At 43.4% G+C, this 26,390-nt stretch overlaps 1 protein-coding gene across 1 annotated transcript in view; it reads left to right on the top strand.

The window, feature by feature from the left end:
• The window catches only part of GNAI2 (G protein subunit alpha i2), a 204,701-nt gene that overhangs the window by 101,939 nt on the left and 76,372 nt on the right, over positions 1–26,390 (top strand). Inside the window, exons 2-3 of the mRNA XM_084839595.1 lie at positions 18,924–18,966; positions 24,943–25,084. Of these exons, the coding sequence (XP_084695721.1) occupies positions 18,924–18,966; positions 24,943–25,084 (185 nt within the window). The remainder of the gene's footprint in view (positions 1–18,923; positions 18,967–24,942; positions 25,085–26,390) is intronic.

Here is a 26,390-nt window from a genome sequence, read left to right as displayed (position 1 = left end):
TATGCGCTGTGTGATGAAGTACCTCCTTTTATCTGTCCTGAATTTCCTACCAATCAGCTTCATGGGTTGACCCCGGGTTCTAGTATTTTGAGAGAGGGAGAAAAATGTCTCCCTGTTCACTTTCTCCACACCATCCATGATTTTGTACACCTCTGTCATGTCTCCCCTTACCCTTCCTTTTTTTCAAGCTAAACAATCCCAGCTGTTGTAACCTTCGCTCATAGGGGAGATGCTCCAGCCCCTTGATAATTTTAGTTGCCCTTTTCTGCACTTTTCCAGCTCTACAGTATCCTTTTTTAGGTGTGGTGACCAGAACTGTACACAGTATTCTAAGTGTGGTCACACCATAGATTTGTATCAAGGCAGTATGGTATTGGCAGTTTTATTCTCAATTCCCTTCCTAATTATGCCTAACATGGAGGGTGTCAGGCTTCCCAATCCCCCTAGCATGCATGCTCAGTCAACCTGACACTGGACACTCAAATCAGTGAGATTTCTTTATTGTAGGAAATCCCACAGCAAAGGTTTAATGGTTATGCTCTTCAGAAATCATATAGCTGATAGTCAGTAGCTATAGGCTCTATGTAATTCCAGAACAGTCCAAAGCTAAACACTGCTACTGTGACTGAGATCCTCATCAGCGTGGTTTCCCCATTGCCACCTCCACAGTTCTGAACACAAGGGAAGGGACCTGGAGTTCCTGGCGTACCTAATTGAGGCAATCCTTACATGGGGTTCCAAACCCCAGACAAGGAATGGGAATGATTCCTGGAATGACCCCTCAGGCAATCAAGGGATAAATTCTTGAAATTCTTTCAAATCCAGCCTCACTGGGGTCCGTGGAGGAATTCCTCGCCATCCCTAGGTATAGCCCAGATGCAGAAACATTTTGGGGAAATATGCACAAGAGCAACTGACCCAAACAGAAAGATTGCTATTTCTTGAGAATGTCTTCCAACATCCTTTCTTTCCCTGTCCCATTCCCTTGATTCACTAGTACCTTCCTGAGGCAAACCACCTAGATAGTCCAGATAGTGCTGGGTTTTTACAACTCATTTATTTTGTCTTTTTCTTATCCAGGTTGTAAGAGGTGACTGGCTACTGAAGCAACATTAGAAATCACAAATAGTATATGATTACTACAAAATGTATCTCACAAATATATAAAAGGCTATATTCATTGTGCTGCCTTGGTGAAGTTAAAACACACTTAACAATTTCAAACAAAATACTTTTAAAAATCATTGTACCGTAAGATTTGGTGCACATCTGGGGAGAGCCCAGATATTAGAATCTGACATAGATGCCACGTTCCAATCCCAATTGTAGATTCTCTGTCACCTCCATCTTCTTTCTAGCCACAGTCACCTTCTTCTAGTTGGACAAGCTGGAAAAAAGGCTGACTATAGGAAGAATGGACACCTAGAATGTGGACACAGTGGCCTGGTCACACATAACATTAACCCATAGTTTATTTAACTCATGGTTTGTTGCCCTCTGTTAGGGCCCAGCTTCAGCACTGCAGTGGGCCTTGTAGGTTATAGCCAGGATTTGATTAGAAGTAGCCCGGAAGGGTTTGGGCCTATTCAGCCTCTGGGAAGTCAGGATCTGTGTGAGCTTCTCTCAGTCAGTGTTCTCAGGGTAGAGCCAGGGGGAGTCACCTGATTCCCTGTCCACCTGCTGGTCTGCCCTTGGCAGGCAGGGAGCCTGGAAGCTGTCTGTGAGAACCTGACAGAGGTGGGGTGGGGTTTGCAGAAGGGTCACCAAGGTTGAAGCGTCAATGCTGGAGGGCTGAGCAGTGCCACCCTGTTTAGACAGGGGCCTTGCTGAAAGACTAAAGGCCCTTGTCTGTCAAGGGATCCGGAGGGGGTGTCTTTCAGTCACACCTTCCCTTTTAAGCTGATGAAAAGGCGAAGAGCTTTTGCTAGGAACATCTCATCTTCATTGATGATCGAAAGAATCATTCATTGCCCGAAGGCAAGATCTCTCAAAAGAATCCAGCCTCCGGTGTCTGTGGAGGGACGGATCATTTACATCCGCCTCCCTGAGGAATCCTCCCTGACCCGATCCTCCCCACCGGCCAGCTCTGGAGCACCAGCAGTATGGCCACTATTGCCATATCGTTGGCTGGGCTGACTGACTCCGGCTGCAAATGGCATAGCAGATGCCAGCCATTTACGGCTGCATTTACGGCTGCACAGACTCCGGAGGCTGGGCAATCTTTCTTTCTGCATTTAGCTTAATCTAATTGCTTTCCGGCCGCAAGTGGCATCTGCTACACCATTTGCGTCCAGAGTCAGTCAGCCCAGCCAGCGATACAGCAATAGCGGCTGTATTGCTGGCACTCTGGAGCTGACCGGCGGCTCCACGGAATTGCCATGGAGCAGAGCCAGCCAGTGAGGATTCTGGGGGGAGGGACAGATCGCCTCCCCCTGCGGGCAGATTCCCAAGCGGAGGAACAGGTAGGGAATCCGCCCATCCATAGTTATACCTATGTGTTCTCCTGCTCTATTTTGGGAGAGGCATCTTTTGGTGGTACAGTAAATATTTTAATGAACTCCAGCATTATAAACTATTTGTGTCCTGTGAGTTCCAAAACAAAGTGAGTCTGATACAGTTAGTTTTCCTGCCGGTCTCGTATATTGCAACTATCTTACCCTCAGTAACACTATTCTTGTTTCTGGCTTTAGTTTCCAAGTGGAAAAAACTTGTTCAAAAGGTCAGACCATTGAGGTCCAGAATGAAATGGTTGCCATTATGATGGGACATAGGAAACCTGTTTCCTTCAGAAGAAGCTGAGGTTGTGGGTCACTTTGACTTGAGCTCAGCTAGTTTATATTGTGGGGGATGTTCTCCTTTGTACAAAACCTACTGTCTTGTGGGCAATCTCTCTTCTGCAGGTGTCTGTTATTCCCTGGCTATGAAGAGATAAATAGCAAGTTCAGTGCTCATTTGTGTTGGCTGAGTCTTCATGTTCTTTCTTGTTGGTTATCTTCTTGCTTGGCCACCCGTGAGTGAGCAAAGTGCCTCCTAACGCCTGGAAACAGATCAGGCAGACTTGGCTGATCAGGCTGCAATGTTGCTTGTTTGGGCTATGCTTGGTCAGAAGCAGATTATCATTTGTGGAATGCTGTTGCTTGAAAACATCCATGTTTAAGTAAGTTTCAGACTTGGTTATGCCTCTATTGAAAGAACTGCCAGCCAAGTGACAACATACCTTCATCTGAAGGCTGCATACATAATCTAGGGCAGAAAGGAACTGATATAGCATACCTGTTAAGGTTTGCTGGCATGAACCTGCAAGAATGTCAGCAAAACCAATGTCATTTCCACACTTGCAGTTATAAAGCCTCACAGACTTAATCTGTAAAATTTAATAATAAGTAACTAAAGCTGACAGATGGATGAGTCCAAATGTAACAGCTTTGATCTTTTTTCCTGGAAATAGATTAGGAGGATCTTATTTGCATTATGTTTTCCTTTAAAAGGTACTGTATAGACAAATCCACTTCATAGTAGCCTTGCGTTCATGTTAGCTTGATTTTCATCATAGCTGAGGGATAGTCATTCACATTGTTTCTGAAGCATGAAGATACATGTATTTATGTATGGGGTGGTGAGAGTATACATAATGCAACATAAGATAGACTGTAGAATATGGGAATATGTAGATTTCAAAGCTGACCACTTCTCTGCTGTTACGTAGAATGAGTGTTGTGTGGATAGGAGGGCATTCAATGGAGAAAGAAGGAAATGGCGACTCTGGTGTGCTTGTTGTGAACATTACATAGAATCTAGATGGGCTGGTAATGTAAGCCAGCAATAGGCATTTTTTGAGTATCAACAAGCATGTAGATAGATGGTGATCGGTAGATGTTTGGACTTCCAAGAAGCTTTTGAAAAAAATCCTACATCAAAAACAGTCATAGGATAAGGGAACAGGTTTGCTTAGGGATTGGTAACTGGAAAAGAACAGGAAGCAAAGGGTAAGAATAAATGTACTGTGACCAGTGGTTTTTAACTAATTCATAAATTATCTGGAGCCAGGGATTAGGAGCAAGGCAGCCAAGTTTGCAGATGACACCAAGTTATTCAGGATAGTGAAAACTCAAGTGGGACTGCAAAGAGCACAAAAAAGGCCTCTTTAAACTGGGTAAACAGGCAGTAAAATTGCAAATGAGATCTGGTATGAGTTAGTCTAAAGCAAGTGTGAGGCACCTCCAGCCCATGGGCCAAATGCGGACCACCAGGCTCCTCAGTTCAGACCTCTGGATGCTCCCTAGGCCATGCTTTCTCATCGGCCCCACTCCATGTTCCTGATATTGTTTACTCTGTCCTACTCAGCCCTGCAACTGCAAAGCTGATGGAGGGAATCTTACATGAGCCAGGGAAGGAGAATGCCTAGTTGTAAATGCCTTCTTTCCCTTGTATACAGACGTAACTCCACCCAACTTTGCCTCCATGTGGACCCTGACAGGTTTTGTCCAAGGTAATGCAGACCTCGACAGGAAAAAGACTCCCCATTACAGGTCTAAAGGGATACACACTAAGGGCGCAATCCTATGGCCGCTAGACAGCATCTAGACGGCCATAGGATTTTTCAGTTCCCAGAAATCTGACTCCCCACCCCTTTCCCCGCTGCCTTGTAGGAGGTGCAGTTCATCACTGGCTTCATGCTTGGAAGAGCAGTGTGGACCGGATGAAAAGGGGTTATTCCTGGGGGAGGGGAGGGGACCACTGAACCACAGTTACAAAGCTTCCTATGCTCTGTCCATCCTCCCCCCCCCCACCGCATTCTGAGGCACTCCAATTAGACAGCCAAAATCTAGCCACAAATGCAAGGCGGCCAGAGAGTGGAGGAGAAGATCCTCTCCGCCCACCCTGCATTGGATAGTCGGCTGCCTCCAAGTTTGGAGGCAGCCGACTATATCCATAGGATTGTGCTGTAAGGCACTTAAAAAAAATATCCCACCTTCACATACTGTGATCTAAACTGACTGTAACTATTCAAGAAAGAGATATTGGGGTTGTGGATAGTTCAATGAAAAGCATCCAGCCAGTGTGAGGCAGTGATGGTAAAGGCAAATATCATGCTAGTGAGGGTGAACAAAGTGACTGGAAATAAAATAGCTAGTATTGTAATGATGTTATACTGTAAAGTAATTACAATACTACCATTTTATTTCCAGTCTCTATATAAAGTTTATGCAAACAGATGGTGCAGCTATGTTTGGAATATGTAGAGTTCTGGTTGCCCCACTTTAAAAAAGTGTAGATGTGGAAAAATTGCAGTAAAGGACAACCAAAGGAACGACAGGGTACAGGAGCTTCCATATGAGGAAAAGGTAAGGTGTTGGGCTAAGCGGAGGGAATTAAGAAAGGCATGCAGAAAATTGGTAGTTTTTTTTTCTCCCCCTCTCAGGATACTAGAACTCTGGATCATCCAGTGAAATTGACAATAGATTAAGCAGACAAAAGATAGTATTTTTTTCACATGGTGCATAATTCATTGATGGAATTCATTGCCATTGCCACAAGTGGCCACTGGCTTTTAAAGGGGAGTAGACAAACTCATGGGGTCTGTCAGTGATTATTAGCCATGATATCTAAATGGAAACTCCAGGTTCAGAGGCAGTCTGCCTCTGAATATCAGTTGCGGGGAGAGAAAAAGTAAAGGAAGTCTGTTGCCTTATAGCCTTGTTTGTAGACCTCCAGGCACGTTTGGAAACAGGATGGTGGATTAGATGGGCCCCAGAGTCGGACCCAACAGGCCTCTTGTTCTTGTGCTCCATGGTTTCAGTACATATAGTAGAAACTTGTTCAACAGTTTATTTCAGGCATTTTCCAGATGTGTTGGACTGTACCTCCCATAATTATTTAGGGCCACAGAAGGGGAGTTGAAGTGAAGGTTATCACCTTGGACCCAAGTGGGACTCTTTGTTACTTTAAGATACTTTGGGTGTGGGTGGTAGACCATAGTTTACGGGGTGGGTGAGTGTTGCTCTACCCTGCCCCCATGTATCATAAGTGTCGATATTCCTGATGCCTGGCACCTTAGTAAAGCCAAACCTGTATATATTCACCTTAAATTGCTAACCTTGAATGTGAATGGGAATATGTTTCCTAAAGTTACTTCATCCTAATATGGAGTTGTCTTGTACATCCTTCTGGCTGGGCCCTATATTACAAGTCTGAATATTGTAGTTCATGGTCACAAATGAAACCTATAAACTAACAAAGCAGAGCACCTTCTTTTGAAATTGTAACATGGCTTTGTTTGAGTTGTTCTCTCTCCCTCCCAGAAACTGTGTTGTAGTTAGGTTGAGGCTAGGGAGTGATGTGCTTGGTGGGAATCACTAGATCATTTTTGACCACATCAGAAAAGTCTGCTTTGCTTCTGCTGCATTGAAAAATGTGCCCTTTGTTGATCATAGCCCCAAGAATAATTCATGTGCAGGGAGCAAAAGGCAACTCTTTCTAAAATGGTTGGATTTTGCTAGTCGCTCATTGGAGGATGCTTTGCTATTTGGTATGTCAGACCTTGAATTGTTGAATAAGACTAAAGTTATGAGCTGGTTATCCTTATAGCTCTGATTCTGGGAACCAAACCTTGTGCCGGAGGTTTTACTTCCTGAAATGACCTGACACCTCTTAAGAACGCTAGGAGAAGGTTTTGGATACCTACCTGCTGGCCTCCCTGTCCAACTGAATGGCAGTTTAACATGACAGATGCTTCCCATGCTATGCTTGTTGGATGCTAGCAGGTAGATTAACAGTGCTTCATTATCTGATTCAAACTGGCTGGGCATAGCAGGAAAAATAAAATCTAGGTAACAGTATGAGAAATTAAAGCTGTAATTAGCTTTCCCCACCCCCACCTACCACATCTCACTCACATCTCAGTCAATTTGACAGCAGGATGTCTGTGGGAGCATCTGGTGACCCTTGGCCTCAGGGAGGGATTGCCATTGGAGCATCTAACTATAATTACAGACAATTGCTGTCCTTGAAAGGGCTGGAGCAGCTGTAGTTCAGCACTGGTCCCACTAGCAAGCCAGCTGGCCTGATCTTCGGAGCTGACACAATGCCCTGGATAGTGTCTGCAACATCTCCTCTGCTTCATTACTGCGTATTGTGACAGGCACCAGTTCTATCCATAGATGCTGTGTAGTGAAAAGAGCAGCGAGTTCTCTCTGATTGTACAACTCAGTTCTTCATTTATTAAATGTAATGCCTTTGTTTTAATGTTGCTGCTTGAGAACTCTGTTCTTTTCTTCTGGCCAGGAGCAAAATGACTGCAGAGAAATTCTTGGAAATCTCTTTTATTCACCCATTTGCATAAGTATTTTGACACACACCTATTTGCTATATGGGTGAAAGAACGAGAAGGCCCTATGTGGCCAGGCAAAGGCATGCTATGGAGGGTAGTTTCTTGTATTTGGTATTAGACTGTTTCCTAGGCATGTCAGAATCTTCCCTTTTCTGTGCAGCTAGATCACCTACACCACTGGGCAGATCTAGGCAAAATGAGCACAAATTGGGGATAGCTATTACCACAGCCTTTGCTGCCCCAAAGAGAAGTAACTCATATCCTTATTTCCTAATCTCCTGGAGTTTAAAGGGTCCTTTTTTCTTCAGATCTTTAGAAAGCTGGTTGTTGCAGAGCCTGCCAGCCTCTGAACAGCATGCTCAGATTCTTCTCACAGCCTGGGTGGCCAGGAAGACAAAGGGGTCTTTCAAACAGAGGGCTCATAACCCTACAACCAGGAGGCATTGTGTAGCTATTCCATCTTTCCTTCCATAATGGATTTTATGCAGTAAGAAAAAAGATGGAAGAAGTGGTGGGAGAACACAGGAGGGTTACAGGTGGAAGATGACATTGTCTGGCCCCCCTTTAAAATTTTGTGACTGAGGCAGAGCGATGGTGCGATAAAAGTCTTGTCTGGAAGCACCTCAGGTAAGAACAAGAGCATCTGAGCTCCTTTTTAGAAAAGCCCTCACATGGGTGAGTGGGGTGGATGGCTTCACCTCACATCTTTGTCTCTAGAACCATTAGAGTCCCTTGGTGTTATAATGGCTCATGCCAGGTATATTTCAAATGTAAGGGATGAGCCTCACAACATTCAAGGTGGTCCAGGAAGGAACTGGCTTGATAATGCATACTTTTCCCACAGGGGTTCATCTGGTAATACAGCTTCAGAAGAGAACCCTAAGTCACCAAGCTGTTGTTGATGGGTGTTAACAGGAAATGAGCTGTGATGATCCCCCTTTTCCTACCAGGAACAGGTTCTGAGCAGTCAAGTGGCTTTGACGGTTTTGAGTACATTGTAAGCCATGGCCATATGCTTAATACTCATATCAAATATAACATAGCTAGTCTGTATCACAGATATAAATCCAGGGATTGTAAATTCAGGAATAATTTAGTTTTAACAATTGAATCAGCTCCACGTGAATGATAGAATATTTTTAAAACAGGAGTCTTTATATTGAATCTATTGCTTATAGCTATCTGGGACACAGTGCTGATTCCTGATACTCTGAGCTGGTTTGCATGTAACGGTGGCAAATCATGGATTAATTAATTAACCCATGCTTTGCCATGGCTGTGTTTTATTTATTTATTTACTTACAATATTTATATACCACTCCATATCTAGAACAGATTTCGGAGTGGTGAACACAACAGATAAAACAGTAAAAGAATAAAAAGATTAAAACACCACATTAAAATTATATTTGTTAAAAAATACAATACCAATAAAAAACATAACTGGTCAATTAAGGAATGCCTCCTGGACCAGTACTGTTTTCAGGAGTTTCCAGAAACAATGCAGTGTTGGTGCCTGCCTGACTTCCAGGAGCAAAGAATTCCAAAGAAAGGGGGCTGCCACGCTGAAGGCTTTTCTCCTGGTGGACTCCAGTCAGGCTGTAAGTCTGTGTGGAGCTGCCAGGAGCAAGCCTTCCGACGACCTCAAGGACCAGGCAGGTTGGTAAGGGAGAAGGCGGTCTCTCAGGTATCCTGGTCCCAAGTTGTTTAGGGCTTTGTATGCTAGTACTAAAACCTTAAACCTGGTCTTGCCTTTGAATATGCAACCTCCAGTTAGCTTAATCAGAGGTTGTTTCATGTCATGCAGTCCCAGACACTATGGGTTAATTGTGGTTTGTTAATTAACCCTCATTTTGCTGCCATTACATGCAAACAGGTGCTATAGCTTTCCATTAAAGTGAACCAAAAAAAAATTGGTCTCATGATTACCTGCATCTGTTCATATCTGCAAAAGGCAGATATTCAAAGGAAATATCTTTGAATAGATGTTCAAAGGAAAGTTTCCAATCTTCCATGACCTCTAGGCATGCCTCCCTGCCCACACATTCCATCTCATCAATCTTGAAAATGTAGGGAAAACAGCATTAGATCATGGAATGTTTTAATGTACTCTATTTAATGTACACTTTCTCCCAATACAATAATTGTTCAGTCCCTGTTTGGATTTCAGTGAATGAAGGGTTAATTGGATGCCTAAACATCCCACTTCCCCTTGTGTCTCTGTGCTTTATGACCAGGCTGTGGCTGCTAAAGTTGCCTGAATGCTTTCTGTTAAGTTTGAGATTTCATGTGCAGAGCTTTCAGCTCTAAGCCTATTTTCACGGCTGAATGTTAACCCCCAGGAGACAATGTGCATAGTGTAGTTGTGCACTGGCCCTTACCACTGCATGTACTAGTGGGTGCTGGGACAAATTGTCTTTAACAATCCGATTTGTGATTTATTTGGGGTTTGGCTGGCAATTGTAAGTGACTGAGGACAAGCAGTGTGACTTGCTCTTGAAATGAAAGCAGAGTGCTTCAGAGGGAAAGCCAGACATGTTACACTATTGCCAACTGGAAATTCTGGTTCACTTCCAGATCAGTCTTCATGGATTTTGCTCTACTGCGTGTGGCAAAAGGGTACTATAAAGTAGTGGAAAGGCTGTACCCATTGAGCCTGACATTTGTCACCAGGCTGCTTGCGTAATAATGCCACCATCATGTTCAGAAGTAATTAATTGCAACTAGACCAGCTGGATCACTTCCATGAGCGAGAGGCCAGGATTGAGAGAGCTCTTGTGAAGCTTCAGAACATCAGCTTTCAGTTCTGAACTTGTTAGGGAATGTGTTAATAGGATGCACTGTAAGAGGCTTCTTCTGCTAATAACGTGGCTTATCTGAGGCATGAGGTCCCCCCCACACTGAGTTTTCGTGATCTGTGCACAATATATGTCCATGTCCTTGTGCCAGAAAAGATGGCACTGCACACTGTCCAAGCATAAGCTACCTAGGATAGAGCAGGGGGTAATTAGCCCACCTTCTGTCAGGTAGTCTTCCCTGTCACATGCTGCTGGATGGAGCCAGTTTTCTATACTTGTCGATGTACCTTTCTGTTGTCAGTAGCAATCTGTGGGATGAGGGAAGAGGAGAGAACAAGGCATTGTGTACTGGCTTTGCCCCATAGAGTGATGAAGAGCCTGCCTCTTCATCATCACTGTGGGGCAAAGTCAGTACACAACATTTCCCCCTCTCCTTTCAAAGGTCATCACCACCACCTCTATTTGTTTATATATTACATTTATATTTCTGCCTTCCTCCCAGGGTCTCAAGGTGGTGTACATGGTTCACCCCACCCCAATTGATCCTCACAGCAGACCTGTGAGGTAGCTTAGGCTGAGGGGTAGTGACTGGCCCAAGGACACCCAGTGAGCTTTGTGGCTGAGTGGGATTTGAACATGGGCCTGCCAGTCCTAGTTCGAAACTCTACTGCACTACACTGATATTCCACCCCAGTTGTGTGAGCTTCGGGAGCCCTACTTCAAGGGTAAAAAGGACCAAAGAAAGACAAAATGTTCAGCCTGGAGATAAACGGATTATGGCCCATGGTTCTGCTTAAGATTCCAAGGTTTCTGAAGGATTTGTTTCTAGTTGTCCCATTAATCTTATTCCTGTTGCCTATAACCAACAAACAACATACTGCTAGCATTAATAGCCTCTAATACTTCACTTATTTAGGAGGGAGATGTGTTGGTGGGTTGGCACTTTGCCTTCTGTCCATGCAAGACAACATGAGGGAAAGAGCCAAAAGAGCCCTTATCTTGAGAAATATTTATTTATCTGTTACATTTCTATTCTGCCTTTCCTCCAAGACTTTAAGGCAGCGTACATAGTCCTCCTCTCACTCTTGATTTTAGCCTCACAACAACCTTTGAGGTAGGTTAGGCTGAGAGTGCATGACTAGCCTAAAGTTGCCCAGTGAGCTTCATGACCAAGTGGGGACTAGAACCCAGATCTCCAGAGTCTCAATCCAATGCTCTGATCACTACACCACACTGGCTGTCTTGATAATCATCTTGATATGCATCCTGAAAAGGGAAAGGGCTTATTAGGATCCTCACTAGCTTGTTTCTGGATTTAAAGGGATAGGGCTCACTTGAATGTATGTAGGGGAAAGGTTGGCCAGCTTTCTCTGGGGCAGCACCATCAAGATACAGGCCAGAATCACACATGTATTTTCAAGTGTTTTAGTGATTGCTCAGGAATCTTTCCCTATTTCAGTTGGTGCATGATGTCCCTGTTCAATTTTATGTCAATTCCCCATTTAAATGTCACCACAGACCTTTCAATTTATGCAGACGCTGCTCCTCCACTTGTCTATCCTGGGTGGGCCTTACTCTCCTGGAACTAGGATCTGCTGCAACTCCATCATGGCATGGTTGGTGACAGTCTGGGAGTGTGTAACCCCTTTCTGTGTTGTGTTGCATTGCCTGGTTACTCTACCACTACTTTCTGCCTCTTTCCTTGGTCTCTGCTGCAACTGAAAAAGCCTTGCCAATTTCATCAGTGCCCTTTTCTGGTCTCAGGTAGAACACACAAGCTGGACAAAACTTGTCAACTTCACTGTGATATATGTGTGTGTGTGTGTGTGAGAGAGAGAGAAAGTGAGAGTGAGAGAGAGAGAGAGGGAGGGGGAGGGAGGGAGGGGGAGGCAGGCAGGCAGGCAGGCAGGCAGAGTTTTGTTTCTTTAGTTACTGGGACACCAGTACATGTAAGCATTTGTGCCCTTTTGAAGCAGGGAGAGGGTGAACTTTTCTTTCTCTCAATCTTGTGCATTTTACTGAAGACTAGAAGGAAAATGGTGGTGGTAATGAAGTTGCTTTGTTGCAGCTGCTCACAGTCATGGGAAAGAGAAGTTGGTTAGGGGAAATGTTGTTGCTCAGTCGTTCAGTCGTGTCCGACTCTTCGTGACCCCATGGACCATAGCACGCCAGGCCTTCCTGTCCTCCGCTCTCTCCCGGAGTGTGCTCAAGGCATTGCATCGGTGATGCTATCTAGCCATCTCATCCTCTGCCATCCCCTTCTCCTTTTGCCTTCAATCTTTCCCAGCATCAGGGTCTTTTCCAGAGAGTTTTCTCTTCTCATTAGGTGGCCAAAATATTTGAGCTTCAGCGTCAGTATTTGTCCTTCCAATGAGCAGTCAGGGTTGATTTCCTTTAGGATTGACTGATTTGACCTCCTTGCAGTCCAGGGGACTCTTAAGAGTCTTCTTCAGCACCACAGTTCGAAAGCATTGATTCTTCGGCGCTCAGTCTTCCTTATAGTCCAGCTCTCACAGCCATACGTTGCTACTGAGAAAACCATAGCTTTGATTAGACAGACCTTTGTCGGCAAGGTGATGTCTCTACTTCTTACTATGCTGTCTAGGTTTGCCATAGCTTTCCTCCCAAGGAGCAGGCGTCTTTTAATTTCATGGCTACAGTCACCGTCTGCGGTGATCTTGGAGCCCAAGAAAATAAAATCTGTCACTGCTTCCATTTCTTCCCCTTCTATATGCCAGGAAGTGATGGGGCCAGATGCCATGATTTTAGTTTTGTTAATGTTGAGTTTCAAACCAGCTTTTGCACTCTCCACTTTCACCCTCAACAAGAGGCTCTTGAGATCCTCTTCGCTTTCTGCCATTAGGGTGGTATCGTCTGCATATCTGAGGCTGTTGATAATTCTCCCGGCAATCTTAATTCCGACCTGTGATTTATCCAACCCGACGTTTCTCATGATGTACACTGCATCTAAGTTAAATAAGCAGGGCGACAATATGCAGCCTTGTCGTACTCCTTTCCCAATTTTGAACCAATCGGTTGTTCCATGTCCGGTTCTTACTGTTGCTTCTTGACCCTTGTACAGGTTTCTCAGGAGACAGGTAAGGTGGTCTGGTACTCCCATCTCTTTCAGAATTTGCCACAGTTTGTTGTGATCCACACAATCAAAGGCTTTAGCATAGTCAATGAAGCAGAAATAGATATTTTTCTGGAATTCTCTTGCTTTTTCCATGATCCAGCGAATGTTGGCGATTTGATCTCTAGTTCCTCTGCCTCTTTGGAACCCAGCTTGTACTTCCGGTAGTTCTCGGTTCACATGCTGCTGAAGCCTAGCTTGTAGGATTTTGAGCATCACCTTGCTGGCATGTGAAATGAGCGCAATTGTACGGTAGTTTGAACACTCTTTGGCATTGCCCTTCTTTGGAATTGGAATGTAAACTGACCTTTTCCAGTCTTGTGGCCATTGTTGAGTGTTCCTAATGTTTTGGCATATTGAGTGCAGCACTTTAACAGCATCATCTTTTAGGATCTTAAAATAGCTGAGCTGGAATACTGTCATCTCCACTAGCTTTGTTGTTAGTAATGCTTCCTAAGGCCCACTTGACTTCACTCTCGAGGATGTCCGGCTCAAGTTCAGTGACCGCACTATCATGGCTATCAGGGACATTAAGATCTTTCCTGTATAGTTCTTCTGTGTATTCTTTCCACCTTTTCTTAATCTCATCTGCTTCTGTTAGGTTCCTGCCTTCTTTGTCCTTTATCATGCCCGTTGTTGCACAAAATGTTCCCTTGAGATCTCCGATTTTCTTGAAGAGATCTCTAGTCTTTCCCATTCTGTTGTTGTCCTCGATTTCTTTGCATTGCTCATTTAAGAAGGCCTTCTTGTCTCTCCTTGCTATTCTCTGGAACTCTGCATTCAGTTGGATATATCTTCCCCTTTCTCCATTGCTTTTCGCTTCCCTTCTTTCCTCAGCTCCTTGTAAAGCCTCATCAGACAGCCACTTTGCTTTCTTGCATTTCTTTTTCTTTGGGATGGATTGAGTTGCTGCCTCCTGAACAGTGTTACGGACCTGCGTCCATAGTTCCTCAAGCACTCTGTCTATCAGGTCTAATCCCTTAAATCTGTTCCTCACCTCCACTGTATATTCATAAGGGATATGATTGAGGTCATACCTGAATGGTTTAGTGGTTTTCCCGACGTTCTTCAATTTAAGCCGAAATTTTGCAACAAGAAGCTCATGATCTGAGCCACAGCTCCAGGTCTTGTTTTTACTGACTGTATGGAGCTTCTCCATCTTTGGCTGCAAAGGACATAATCAATCTGATTTCGATATTGACCATCTGGTGATGTCCATGTGTAGAGTCGCCTCTTGTGCTGTTGGAAAAGAGTGTTTGCTATGATCAGCATGTTCTCTTGGCAAAACTCTATTAGCCTTTGTCCTGCTTCATTTTGTACACCAAGGCCATGCCTGCCTGTTATCCCGGTGATTTCTTGACTTCCTACTTTAGCATTCCAGTCCCCTATAATGAAGATGACATCTTTTTTTGGTGTTAGCTCTAGGAGGTGTTGTAGGTCTTCATAGAACCGATCAACCTCAGCTTCTTCGGCCTCAGTGGCTGGGGCATAGACTTGAATTACTGTGATGTTGAATGGTTTGCCTTGGATTCGTACTGAGATCATTCTATCGTTTTTGAGGTTGTACCCCAGTACTGCTTTTCCCACCCTTTGTTGACTATGAGTGCTACTCCATTTCTTCTAAGGGATTCTTGCCCGCAGTAGTAGATATAATGGTCACCTGAATTAAACTTGCCCATGCTTGTCCATTTTAGTTCGCTGATTCCCAAGATGTCGATGTTCAATCTTGCCATCTCATGTTTGACCACCTCCAGCTTACCTTGATTCATTGATCTGACATTCCAGGTTCCTAAACAATATTGTTCTTTACAGCATCTGACTTTCTTTTCACCACCAGACACCATCTCTGATCTTACATTCCAGGTTCCTAAACAATATTGTTCTTTACAGCATCGGACTTTCTTTTCACCACCTCTGCTCTTCCCCAGTAGTATATTGGAACCTCATCTTCCGGCGTCATCTCTTTTAGCCTTGTGATACATTCCATGGGGTTTTCTTGGCAAGAATACTGGAGTGGGTTGCCATTTCCTTCTCCAGTGGACCACATTTTGTCAGAACTCTCCACCATGACCTGTCTGTCTTGGGTGACCCTGCGTGGCATAGCTTATGGCTTCACTGAGTTACGCAAGCTCCTTCGCCACAACAAGGCAGTGATCCATGAAAGGGAGGGGAAATGTACTGTACCTTATAGCGACCAAAGAAGAGAAGAGAGGTTAAAATGTGAAGGAGAAAAAAATTCCCAAAGCTGTTGGAGAAAATGGCTGATGGATGTCTAAAAATGCAATTTAAAATATTATTCATACACACACATGGGGGACAGGGAGGGATGGACGGAGGTTGAAATACACTTGTAAATCTACCATCAATCAATTAAAAAAAATATATAACCACATTTAAAACTGTATTTCTGCCTTCTACGAAGAGTACAGTAGAGGTTCAGAAACACTTTAACTGGCATGTTGTGAATAAACGTCACACATTAGCTGCTGTTGCAGGCTTTGTCCCAATCTTAATCTAAACCTCTCTGAGGGACTAAGATAGTCAAATCAAATACAAGGAATGCTATTTTAATAAGGTGAAAAGAGTTTAGCCATTTGCTAAACTTTGCCCTGATCATGTGAGAAAGCAGAATGAAAGAGTCCTTACAGTTGATCATGCAGCATTCAAAGAATTGTTCTTTTACTACCCAATTAGAGTTCTCATTTGACCTTAGGGAGAGCAAAGCTCAATGCTTTATCTGTGGTTTGTTTACATCAGTTCCTAAAATATCTTCAAAGTTGTGAGAACTTATTCTAAAAATGGACTTATCTTTTGACCTCTGATCCTTTGTAGACGCATTGAAGTTAAGAACTCATTCTTTTCTCCTCTTCTGTAAGGGCTAGGCCTTTTCCTTTTTTGAGAGGGAGAAAGAGAGAATGCAAATGTTCAGGCTGGATTGTACAACTAACAGAGTTTGAATACTGCTTGCCAAAAACCTTGTGCCAGAAGAGATGTAACTTCTGTACTGTGTGCAGATTTGTGACCTTTCTCTCTCTTACGGGAGAAATGAAATTGCTAAGAAGTACTTTTTGAAATCTTTACTTTTGGTCGAGACAATACCCAGAGCTGCTACATGCTTTTTGCAGACTTGTACAGACATGTGAAGTTTCCATTTCTGAGAATTTTATCTGCATCAGTAACATCAGCATTGTAAAAGAAGACATTCTGGAAAATTACAAGTTTGGGAGGTGTACAGATATGCCATAATGCAACGTCTTGCAGACATAAACTACGGAGGCAAACTCTGCTTTGATGCTGAACAAAATGTAGCTGCTAAAGAGGCTGTGGGAGAAGAGAATTTGAACTAGCAGCAGATGGAGACGTTGGCATAGATTTTTAGACTCTGACCAGCAAAATCTTTTTCTTTTTTCTTTTTGGCATCGTCAGAGAGAAAAATGTGATAAATTCATTATGGGGACTATTTTCTGTTTTCTACAAAGAAGTCCTCAAAATCCCTAACTTACAAAAATGTTCGTAGCTAGTCTTCCCACACATACCTCACAAACGTTAGTCATTTTTGGTGCATTGATGACGTGAAAAGATAAAGAAAAAACACACAGCCGACCTCCAGTCAGCCTAAAGGACTTCACTACATGACTACTTGAAGGTGATTCTTTCTTGTGACTGGAAACTAGGCAAGTGGCTATTTACAAGCCTGTATTTAATGTTTCATTGGCCACCTGTATTTACTCTAGAACTGTAATTTATCCTGCTACTTTTTCTTGTGCATTAAATCTTCTGGGCCTCGAGGAACATGGCTTCAGACCAGCTGGCATGAAACCTACCTGAGGCTGCTGAAAGCTAATCTTCACTGCTGTCCCGTTCCATTTTTCTAGAGATGGAGAAAACTGTAACACTGCCTCCATCTCTAGCAGTGCACAGGACCATGTTTAATAGGAGGCTCGAGGTAGTCCAGGCAAAATTGTTATTTACTGCCACAGGCTCTGGCTGCCTGCACCAAAGGCGAGGCAACTCTGTGTAGCACATGTAGCCATCTGACTGCTCAACCTCAGGCCTCTGCAATGTTGATCATGAGATATTGTTACCATGGTGATGGGCCTTGGCAGGCATCTGCAAAACTGCTTTTGAGTGTTCTGCTTGATCTTGGCAGGAAGAGAAATGTTTATCATCTCCTCGGAGACTTTTCTGTCAGTGTCTCGGAGGGTTTCACCCTCTCTCTATTTAGTATATGTGGTCACTGGAAGGGAAAATGACAAGATCTGATGTGCAACATTATGCATGGCTTTGTCTTTTTCATCTGTCTTATATCCTTTAGTGTGGATCATTATTCAATTCTGGTCATGGTGACTGACTATAAGCAAAGTTGGTTAAAGACTAAAGCTAGATATAGTCAGCAGATCTATGGGAAGATGGATTTCCCTTCAATTAAATTTAGCCTCTGCTGACCTCTCAAGTTTGCCACTTGTAGTGCATTTCATATTGCAGAAATGTGACTGTAGAATTTACTATCTGTGCAACACATCCAGGAAAGCCACCTTAAGCATTCTTGGTGGTTGTCTCATGCAGTGGATCTCCTTTCCTAAAGCCTGAAATGGAATGCCTTTTTGAAAACCCTATAAGAGTTCTAGCTTGGACATAATACTGGAACCAGGATTAAGGAAGTGGGATCCCACTATAGGTATTGCACATGCCCTTCTCTCTTGTGTAAACTCCTTCTACCACCTTTTACTTGGGTTTTGCAACCATGGTGAGAACCCTACTTAAAATGAACCCACACAACTGTCCTAAACTCACTCTAAAACCCCTAATTAAAAACAGATTTTCAGTGTGAGTTTAGGAGTATGTCAGGGCTGGCAGTGGTCAGGCAATGCTAAAACTTAAATCTGAATTTATTGTAGGAGAGCAGGTAAATAGAGGAGGGGAGTGTGGAGGAACCAGCAGAACCTCAACTGTGATTCCTTGTGCACTTGAACATAGTCCAAGGCCTTTCCTGTTTCAGTGGACTTTTGGTGATACTATCACTTCAATATTGAAAGGTCTGCACTGGTTGCTAATTGTTTTCTTGGTGTTGGTTTTAATCTTTAAAACACTATAGGGCCTGGCTATCTGAGGGGCCAGCTATCTCAATCTGAACCTTCTTGGTTACTAAGATCAGCAGGAGAGGCCCCTTTGAAAACCCCCTCACTTACAGAGGCCCAGTTGTCGTTCACGAGAAAGCACTTTCTCCTGCGTTGCTCCCAAACTCCGGAACATGCTCCCTTTGGAGTTGTGACTGCGCTCTGGAAGGGGGCCAAGACATATTTCCTTAACTTGGCTTTTTAAATTGTTAAGATGTTTAATGTTGTTTTTAATGTTTTACTATGTTTTTACATGAAGATGTGTTTTCTGTTTTGATTTTTTGTAAACTGCCTTGAATGACCTCAGAAAGACAGTACAGAAATAATCAATCAAACAAAACTATTAAGCAGGTAGTCCAAACTCTGAGATTTCTAATGCTATATGGAAACCACACATGGAAAATGTGTGGTTATTGCAACTGTGGGAGCTGCATCATTTCATCAATGCCCTTTGCAGCTCTGTTCATATTTTTAATGTCTACATTATAGATCATGAAAATTAGTGTTAAAGCCCATATCTTATGGTGTTTCTTTCTTTTCTACAGGTGCAGGAGAGTCTGGGAAGAGCACAATTGTAAAACAGATGAAGTAAGCATTTTTCTTTGTTCAAATATTGTAGTTGTTCTCGGTGTCAGATGTGGCCAGGCTCACTTACATTCTGAACCCCATGAGCCATACACTGGGCTATACAGATGTATAGCTAAGATGCTATATTTGAGATATGTTAATAGCTTAATTGGGGGGGGGGGGGTTTGTTGCTGTTGTTAAACAGCTTGAAGTAAGAAACAGTTGCTAATCTACTGTAAATCATCGCGTGATCTACCAGTAGATCTCAATCCACCTTCTTCCTACCCCTGCTCTGTATGTTATTAGCACATCTGTTGCAATTATTAATATTTCTGCAGCAGGATCCTGCCTTGTTAAGCACTGAGAAATTATAAACATTGAGTAGTCAAAGCACTCATATATCGCCTGGTGGTCAACTGAAGTTTTACACATACGCGCGCACACACCCTACATGCACACGTATTCTGTCACATATGCATAGTATAGGCATAGGCTATATAGCAGCAACTTCCTTGTACAGAAGTTTCCCGTGTAGGAACATTATTTTGGTTGATGTAGTCTTCATTCTTCTGTAAAACGGAGACTGAAGTAGAAAGGAAGGAGTCAGTCTTAAAGATTAGCTGAGAAAGCCCTCTTGGCAGGGAGAGGAACAGCTGCTGTATCTATAAGAGCCAAGTAGCTGAGGTAATTGCATCTAGGACAATTTTCCCCATGCCGTCATGACAAAATCCCTGCTAAAATTCCTCTAAAAAAGCTGAAAATACTGGATGGGGCCTGTGGTTTAACAGGTACAGGCTGGGTTTTTAAAAAATTCTAGTTTCTTTTGATTTTAGTGGACATTGTATGTAATATTTTTATTGTATCATTAGTTTGAGTGTTGCTGTTTGCCCCAAGCCCTTGAACTGAAGTAGTTCTGAAATGTAAATCAAATTTGTACAGAAAAAAGCATCTAATGGTTTGGATGTCTCAGTCCCTCTAATAGCAAACTTGGTTGCCCTGTGCCAACCAGTAGGCAGTGAAGCAGGGCCATTCATAGACAAGGGAGGGGGTTCTTCATACTTGAGGGACTCGCTATGTATGCAGGGGAAAAAAAGATTTTGTTAAAAGATACATGTGTATTTGCATGTGCACACACACATGCACACACACACACATACATGCAACACTTTCCGTATAACGACAGTGCCCATACAAAGCTCTCCTGCTTGAACGGAAGGTTTGAAATAGTTAAGGCCCTGACAGTGACAAAAGCAAGAGGGTGAAAGAAGTTGGCTCTGAGGGCCCAATTTCCTGCCTCTATTCAAAGATAAAATGGGAAATGAGGAACTGTCCCTGCGCTATACCTCTCAAATTAGAGACTGGTTGAGCTGCTTGCTACGCAGTCAGCTCTGAAACCTCTTTCCCCTTGCCACTATAGCACTCAGGGTAGATGGTTTCCCCGACCACCACTTCTCCACCGCCATTGATTGCTTCAGGAGAGAAGGGAGGATCTCTCTCTCACACACACACACACACATGCCCATGTGAGTCCTTGCAGGCTTCCAGCTTGTCTTCTTTGAATAGGCAACAGAGAGAATTATTCACTACAAAGAATGTTCGCTCTCATCCCTGGTCAGCCCAAGAAGTTCAATGCTGGATTAAGCAGTAAACTGACCTGCTCCAGTTCTGTGCTGTCATTTACCACAGCAGGGATCCTAGGCTGGGGATTTCTAAAGAAATGTGCATTTCCCACCATACAAGGGATTAATTTTCCCTTGTTCCAGTTGTCCCATAACCCTTTCCGCTAAAACATCTCGGACCACTTCTAGGGGCTGAGATGTTGCTGACCTACTTGATGGTCATGCTTTGTTTCTATACCCCTGAATAGTCCTGAGCCCATCCAGAATGGAGTGGGATGGATGTTTCTTCAGTGTTCTGTTTGGACTGCATCTGGTTGAGCTGCTCATCCAGCTTCCAGCATTTATATTCATATGTGTAAGCCTATGCGTGGTGTGTGCGTGCTGCATCTTTGATTTTTTTGATTAGTAATAGCAAAGACACAAAAGGGCTCTTTTTATTCTTGTTTTGTGTAAAGAACACTATTTGGCAGCAGCATAAAATCATTATGGCATTTCTACACGGTCTTCATATGCCAGCATTTTGGCTTCTCAGACCATTTACTTATTCTACACAAGATCAAGAAGTGAGAAAACAAAACGTAGTGGCTGCTATTTACAACTAAATTGTCATTTAGATTGTGTCTAATTTAGGATATGTGGTACAAACTACTCAACAGCCGTATTTGAGGAGTATGTAAAACTTTGTGTGGTGAAAACTTCCAGACAGTTTAGGAGCAAGCTGTCCTTTAATATTTCATTGAGTTCCAATTAAAACTGGAAGGTGACATCAAAAATGCATACGATAGAGGTTGCATAGACTGAATAGTGCAGAGAGGGAAAGAAAAACTAGTCTTTGTATGGTTCAGAGTGACAGTCTAGAGAGACTGCTACCACATCAGTGGGAGCCCTAGGTCTTTGGAGCCGAGCTAAATCCACACCTCTGCCAGGCTCACAGACTAATTTGATCATATTTGTATGAAATTTCTTCCCACCCAAAGCATATAGAAACTACATGTGTTTTTGCAACTTTAAAAAAATCCTTGAGAAACTGGAATTGAAAATTGGGGAGTGGGGGTGGAGAGAGGGATATTAGATATACAAGCAGGACTAAGCTTCAGTCATTGGGGTTAGAGAGCTTTGAAATCTGTCACCTGTTCTAATTCTTATCTTATAAACCTGGACACTGAGAATTAAATAAAAGAATGTACAAATATTATCCAAATCCTGTGGGAACATCTTCAGAAAGTCGAAAAAAGAGTATTAAGCCAAGAGAGAACCCACTTTCGGTTAACTCTCTCGGTGTTCTTGGGCATTGGCCAGGTTCAGATAGTCAGGGGGAAAAGAAGCCACCATGGCTTCTTTTCTCTGCCCCACGCATGCTGTTTGCACGACCACCATTTCCCTAATTACCTGCAACGTGTCATCTGAATCTGGCAAGGTGCAGGGAGGGGTGGCTTCTAAACCACCCCATAACCCCTACAACAAGCCATGGGTTGTGGGGTGGTTTAGAAGCCACCCCTGCTGTGTACTTTGCTGGGTTCGGACAACATGATAACCCACGCCGCATCATAGATAATTAGGGAAATGGTGTTCATGTGAGCAGCAAGTGTTGGGTGGGGAAAAGAAGCCGCGGGGGCTTCTTTTCCCCCTGTGACCGTCCGAACCTGGTCATTGTCTTAAACATTTACTGGCCCAGTTCGCACAACCACTTGTTTAAGCCATGGCACATGCCAGGTGCCGTTTGCTTAATTATCTACCTGGGTGAGGCTTGTCTTGTCTTCCAGACCTAGGCAGCATGGCTTGTTTGAGGGTGGAAACTACCCTCAGATAGCCCAACAACAGGCTGTGGGTTATTTGAGAATTGTTTTCCCCTCAAACAAGCCAATTGAAAAGCCTCATTATGTCAGCTTCCCACAGTGGAATTATGCTCAGTGTAGGCTAAGATAAACTAAGACTCTGTCTTGCTGTTTCATTGGATTTTATTTGGAGTATGTATATGATGCTTATCACAGCAGTATTCTAGAACTGATCATTCCAGTTACAACTGGCCCCATTTAATTGGGTAGGTTCAGGCTTGAATAAACATGGCCAGTTGGAAACGTCCTCCTTCCCAGCCACTGGATTACTGAATAGTTGCCTTTGGCTAAATTGACAAGCAGATGGTCTATTTCTCAACTGCTGTGCCTTTCAGAACCTTCTTACTAGCAACTCAACCAAAGCAGGCCACGAGTCAATTTCATCTCTGCTATTAGGAGAATAGCCTAGGGAGGCAAAGACTTGATCTCAGTCCACCGCTATTTTGTGGTGTTCTGGGTTCCTGGCCTGTGCTTGTATGATTGCCATAGCTGAATTTTGCCTGGCAAAAATCCTCATTCTCATCCAGTTTTTCAATTAATCATGCCTGAGGCAGCTAACAAGAACAATACATACAAAAATATTAGTAAAAACTATCAAATTCAAGATTAAAAACCAATAAATTATAAAGTGTGGGGTTAAGACACAACAAAAGAGCAGATAAAATATTAATAAGGCAATATAAACAGGAGTGAATGCAATATGTCAGAAGGAGTCAATATTCATAATCTTACAAGCTGAAGGCATGTCTTAAACAGAAAGGTTTTCACACAGCAGTGAAAAACCATCAATGACCATTTAGGTGAGCCTTTTTAGGGAGAGTATTCTACTGTCTGGGGATGGCCATTGAAAAGTCCCTCTCTCTTTCTCTCTCTTTTTCTTTTCCTCTCTCCTGCTAAGAGGAACTCAGAAATTAGCAAGACAGGTGAGCGTCTCGCCATAACATCTTAACAATTGGTCAGGCTCACATGGGAGCAGGCAGTCCTTCATGTATTCTAGTCCTCAGCTGCATTTAAGTCATAAGCACACTTTGAATTGTGCCCAGAAATGAACTGGAAACTAGGGAGTAACATAATCTCAGTAATCAGCTCTGGTTACCTACCAGTCTGGCTGCTACATTTTGCATCAGCTGAAGTTTCCAGATACTTTACAGAGGGAGCTCCATTCAGGGCATATCGCAATAGTCCAATTTGGGTGTAACTAATGCATGGGTCCCTGTGGCCAGATCCAGCATCTCTTCGGACAGGCATAGTTGGTATACCACCTAAATTAGGTAGTGGCCTAAGCATCAAGATTCACCTGAGCTTCAAGATTCAAGGTTGGGTTAAGAAGTACCCACAGACTACAACTCTGAGTCTTCCAGGGGAGTGCAAACCCATCCCATACAGGCCTCATTCATATTCATAGATCAGCTGTTCAGCTAACCAGAAACAGCTCTGTCTGGTCTGGATTAAGCTTACATTTGTTCATCCTCATCCAGCTCAGTACCAACTCCAGACATTGGTCCTAAGTGTGTCAATCTTGTGGCATGTCTCCCCCATGCTGAATCAAAGTAGAGAGCTCTGATGCAGTGTTTTGTCTTCAGTGCTACCAACTGGGGTCATGTAGAATTTCATAGCCTAGCTAATTCATCTGCTTCTTAGACTCCAGTTAAGGCAACATGCAGTGTAATTCAGGTAGCCAAGTCACACTGGGTGGAGGCAGAGAGGAAAACTTCCAAACACTGGGTTTGGGAAAGAATAGAAGTTCCTTTCCATCTCTCAAATGCAAAGCAGGGAAACAAAGAGCCTGTGAAGGGTGTCGTCTTGGCAACAGAGAAGAGGGGCAGAGCTGAGGGTGAACAGAATGGGTTCTGGTCCTAGCAACACATTAACATTTTGTATGGTGTAGATTCAAGGGACTGGGTTCCCCCACTTGCTTTACAGTACAGTAACTCTATCCTATGGTTCTATCACACAGTGACATATTTCAGAAAATCCACTTGAATTGCACTGCATTACTACTGCTAATGTCAGAAAATGACAGGGGAAAGTGGTCATTGGAGCATAGGCTTTTAGAAATCAAGGCAAAGCAAGTCAGTTTGGGTCAGAAATCCATCACATACGGGGAATATGTGCCTTTGAGGTAGGCAGTTTGTGGCCCTCCAGATGTTTTGCCCTACAACTCCCATCAGCCCTAGCCAGCATAGCCAGTGGTGAGGGATGATGGGAGTTGTAGGCCCAAACAACTGGAGGGCCACAAGCTGCCCACTCCGGCTGTACCTGGATGTGTCTTGAATTATGCTAAAGGATTCTTCTTTCCCCTTGTCTGTGTTCTCATTATGTGTGGGGCTATTTCCCCCCGCCCCTTAAATTCAGGCAGATCAAGGGAAAGCAGAAGAGAAGTCATTTCATGCTTGTAACGTTATGTGAGACACCTGCTGGTGGTGAATTCTTTAGCACAAATATTTTATGTGGTGGAATATGGTGAGAATTTGACATCCATTGCAGACCTCTATATGTGATATGCTGACATTAGAAGCATTCCCTGTTCTTTTCTTTTCTAGGATTATCCATGAGGATGGATACTCAGAAGAGGAGTGCCGACAGTACAAAGCAGTGGTTTACAGCAACACCATTCAGTCCATTATGGCTATCATCAAGGCAATGGGAAACCTGCAAATTGACTTTGGGGACCCTTCCAGAGCGGTGAGTTTCCTTTCCTCCCTCCTCCTTACTACCCCATTCTCTCAGCGTGCTATTGACCATCAACATCCTTCCTATCTGAAATACTGAGCTTTTCTTCATCTGGTACTAAAACTGAAGAAATGTGCTTGCTCTCTTCAAGTGGGACATCCCAGGGGTCCTGATGGTTGGAGCCTGGATATTCCTCATCCCTCCCCTCTCCCCTTGCCTAGCAGAAGCAGAATTATGGAAAAGAAGCTCATTGTGCAAAAATGAGTTGCCTGTGCCATTTGCATTGTAGAATCTGACTTTTGTTGCAAGGTATAGAACTCAGGATACTTTGACAAAAAAAATCTTAACGCCATGCCAGAGTATATATACAGTTAGGTTTGTGCCCAGATATGAGATGACAGAGGCCTGAAACAGTATCACATTGCACAAACTTCTTTGACTTCGAAAATCCATTTAACTTTCCTTGCCCCATTCTCTCTCTCCTCAAACCCCCATTAAAAACTCAGAAAGTTAGGACCACCTGGCAAATAAAACTACTGTCCAGTACATTTTAAAATATTATGAGGGAGAAAAGAAACTCTCTCCTTCCCAGCCCCCAGATCATCTGGAAGTCTTGTCCCTGCTCCATGTATACTGCTGTCTCATAACCAGTACCACATTTAACATTTGTTTAGCACTAATCACAGGCTAGGCACCAAGCAAAATGAGCAAGTGATGTTTTCTCCATTCAGATGACTTCGACTGAGTGCTAATTATATAATCAGTGGAATCAAGTGGTAAAGCTTTCCCTGAACTGTCCCGGGAATGATCTGAACGAAAATGACTTGCTGATGTTAGGCAGGTCTGGGGGGCCTCTTGGGAACTTTCCACATGGTGTCTTGACTTCTATGAGAGAAAATTGGGATATAAATTAAACACCTATATATATGTGTGGGTGGGTAGTGTATGCTTGAATTCTCATATTCTCAGTCTCTCTCTCTGTCACACACACACACACACACACACACACGCTTCTTACATATAGATATAGAAAGTAAACATATAAATTCTAGGCTGGGCTGTTCCTGATATGCTAACTTTCTGTGTGCAGAGAATGTTGTTTCCATGGGGATCCTAAGTTAATCAGTCACAGAAAAAATGGATGCTGAGAAAGCTTGATAAGCAGCAGTTTCATAGTAAAGCAGGAGTCTGGAGCTTCATATTTGGGGTTTCCCCTGATGATGATGCTGTCAAAAGTACCAAAGGTTTACCACGTTAATTACATAGCAACTCGAGGAAAGATGGGTTACAACAAGAAGGTGGCTGCTGCTGTGAAAGA

Source organism: Heloderma suspectum, chromosome 2 (genome assembly GCF_057233095.1).
Source record: "Heloderma suspectum isolate Gila_16-S chromosome 2, 16-S_ref, whole genome shotgun sequence".
Classification (NCBI taxonomy): domain Eukaryota; kingdom Metazoa; phylum Chordata; class Lepidosauria; order Squamata; family Helodermatidae; genus Heloderma; species Heloderma suspectum.
Note: the sequence above shows the minus strand (reverse complement) of the source record. Positions and strands in the feature narration are given on the sequence as shown.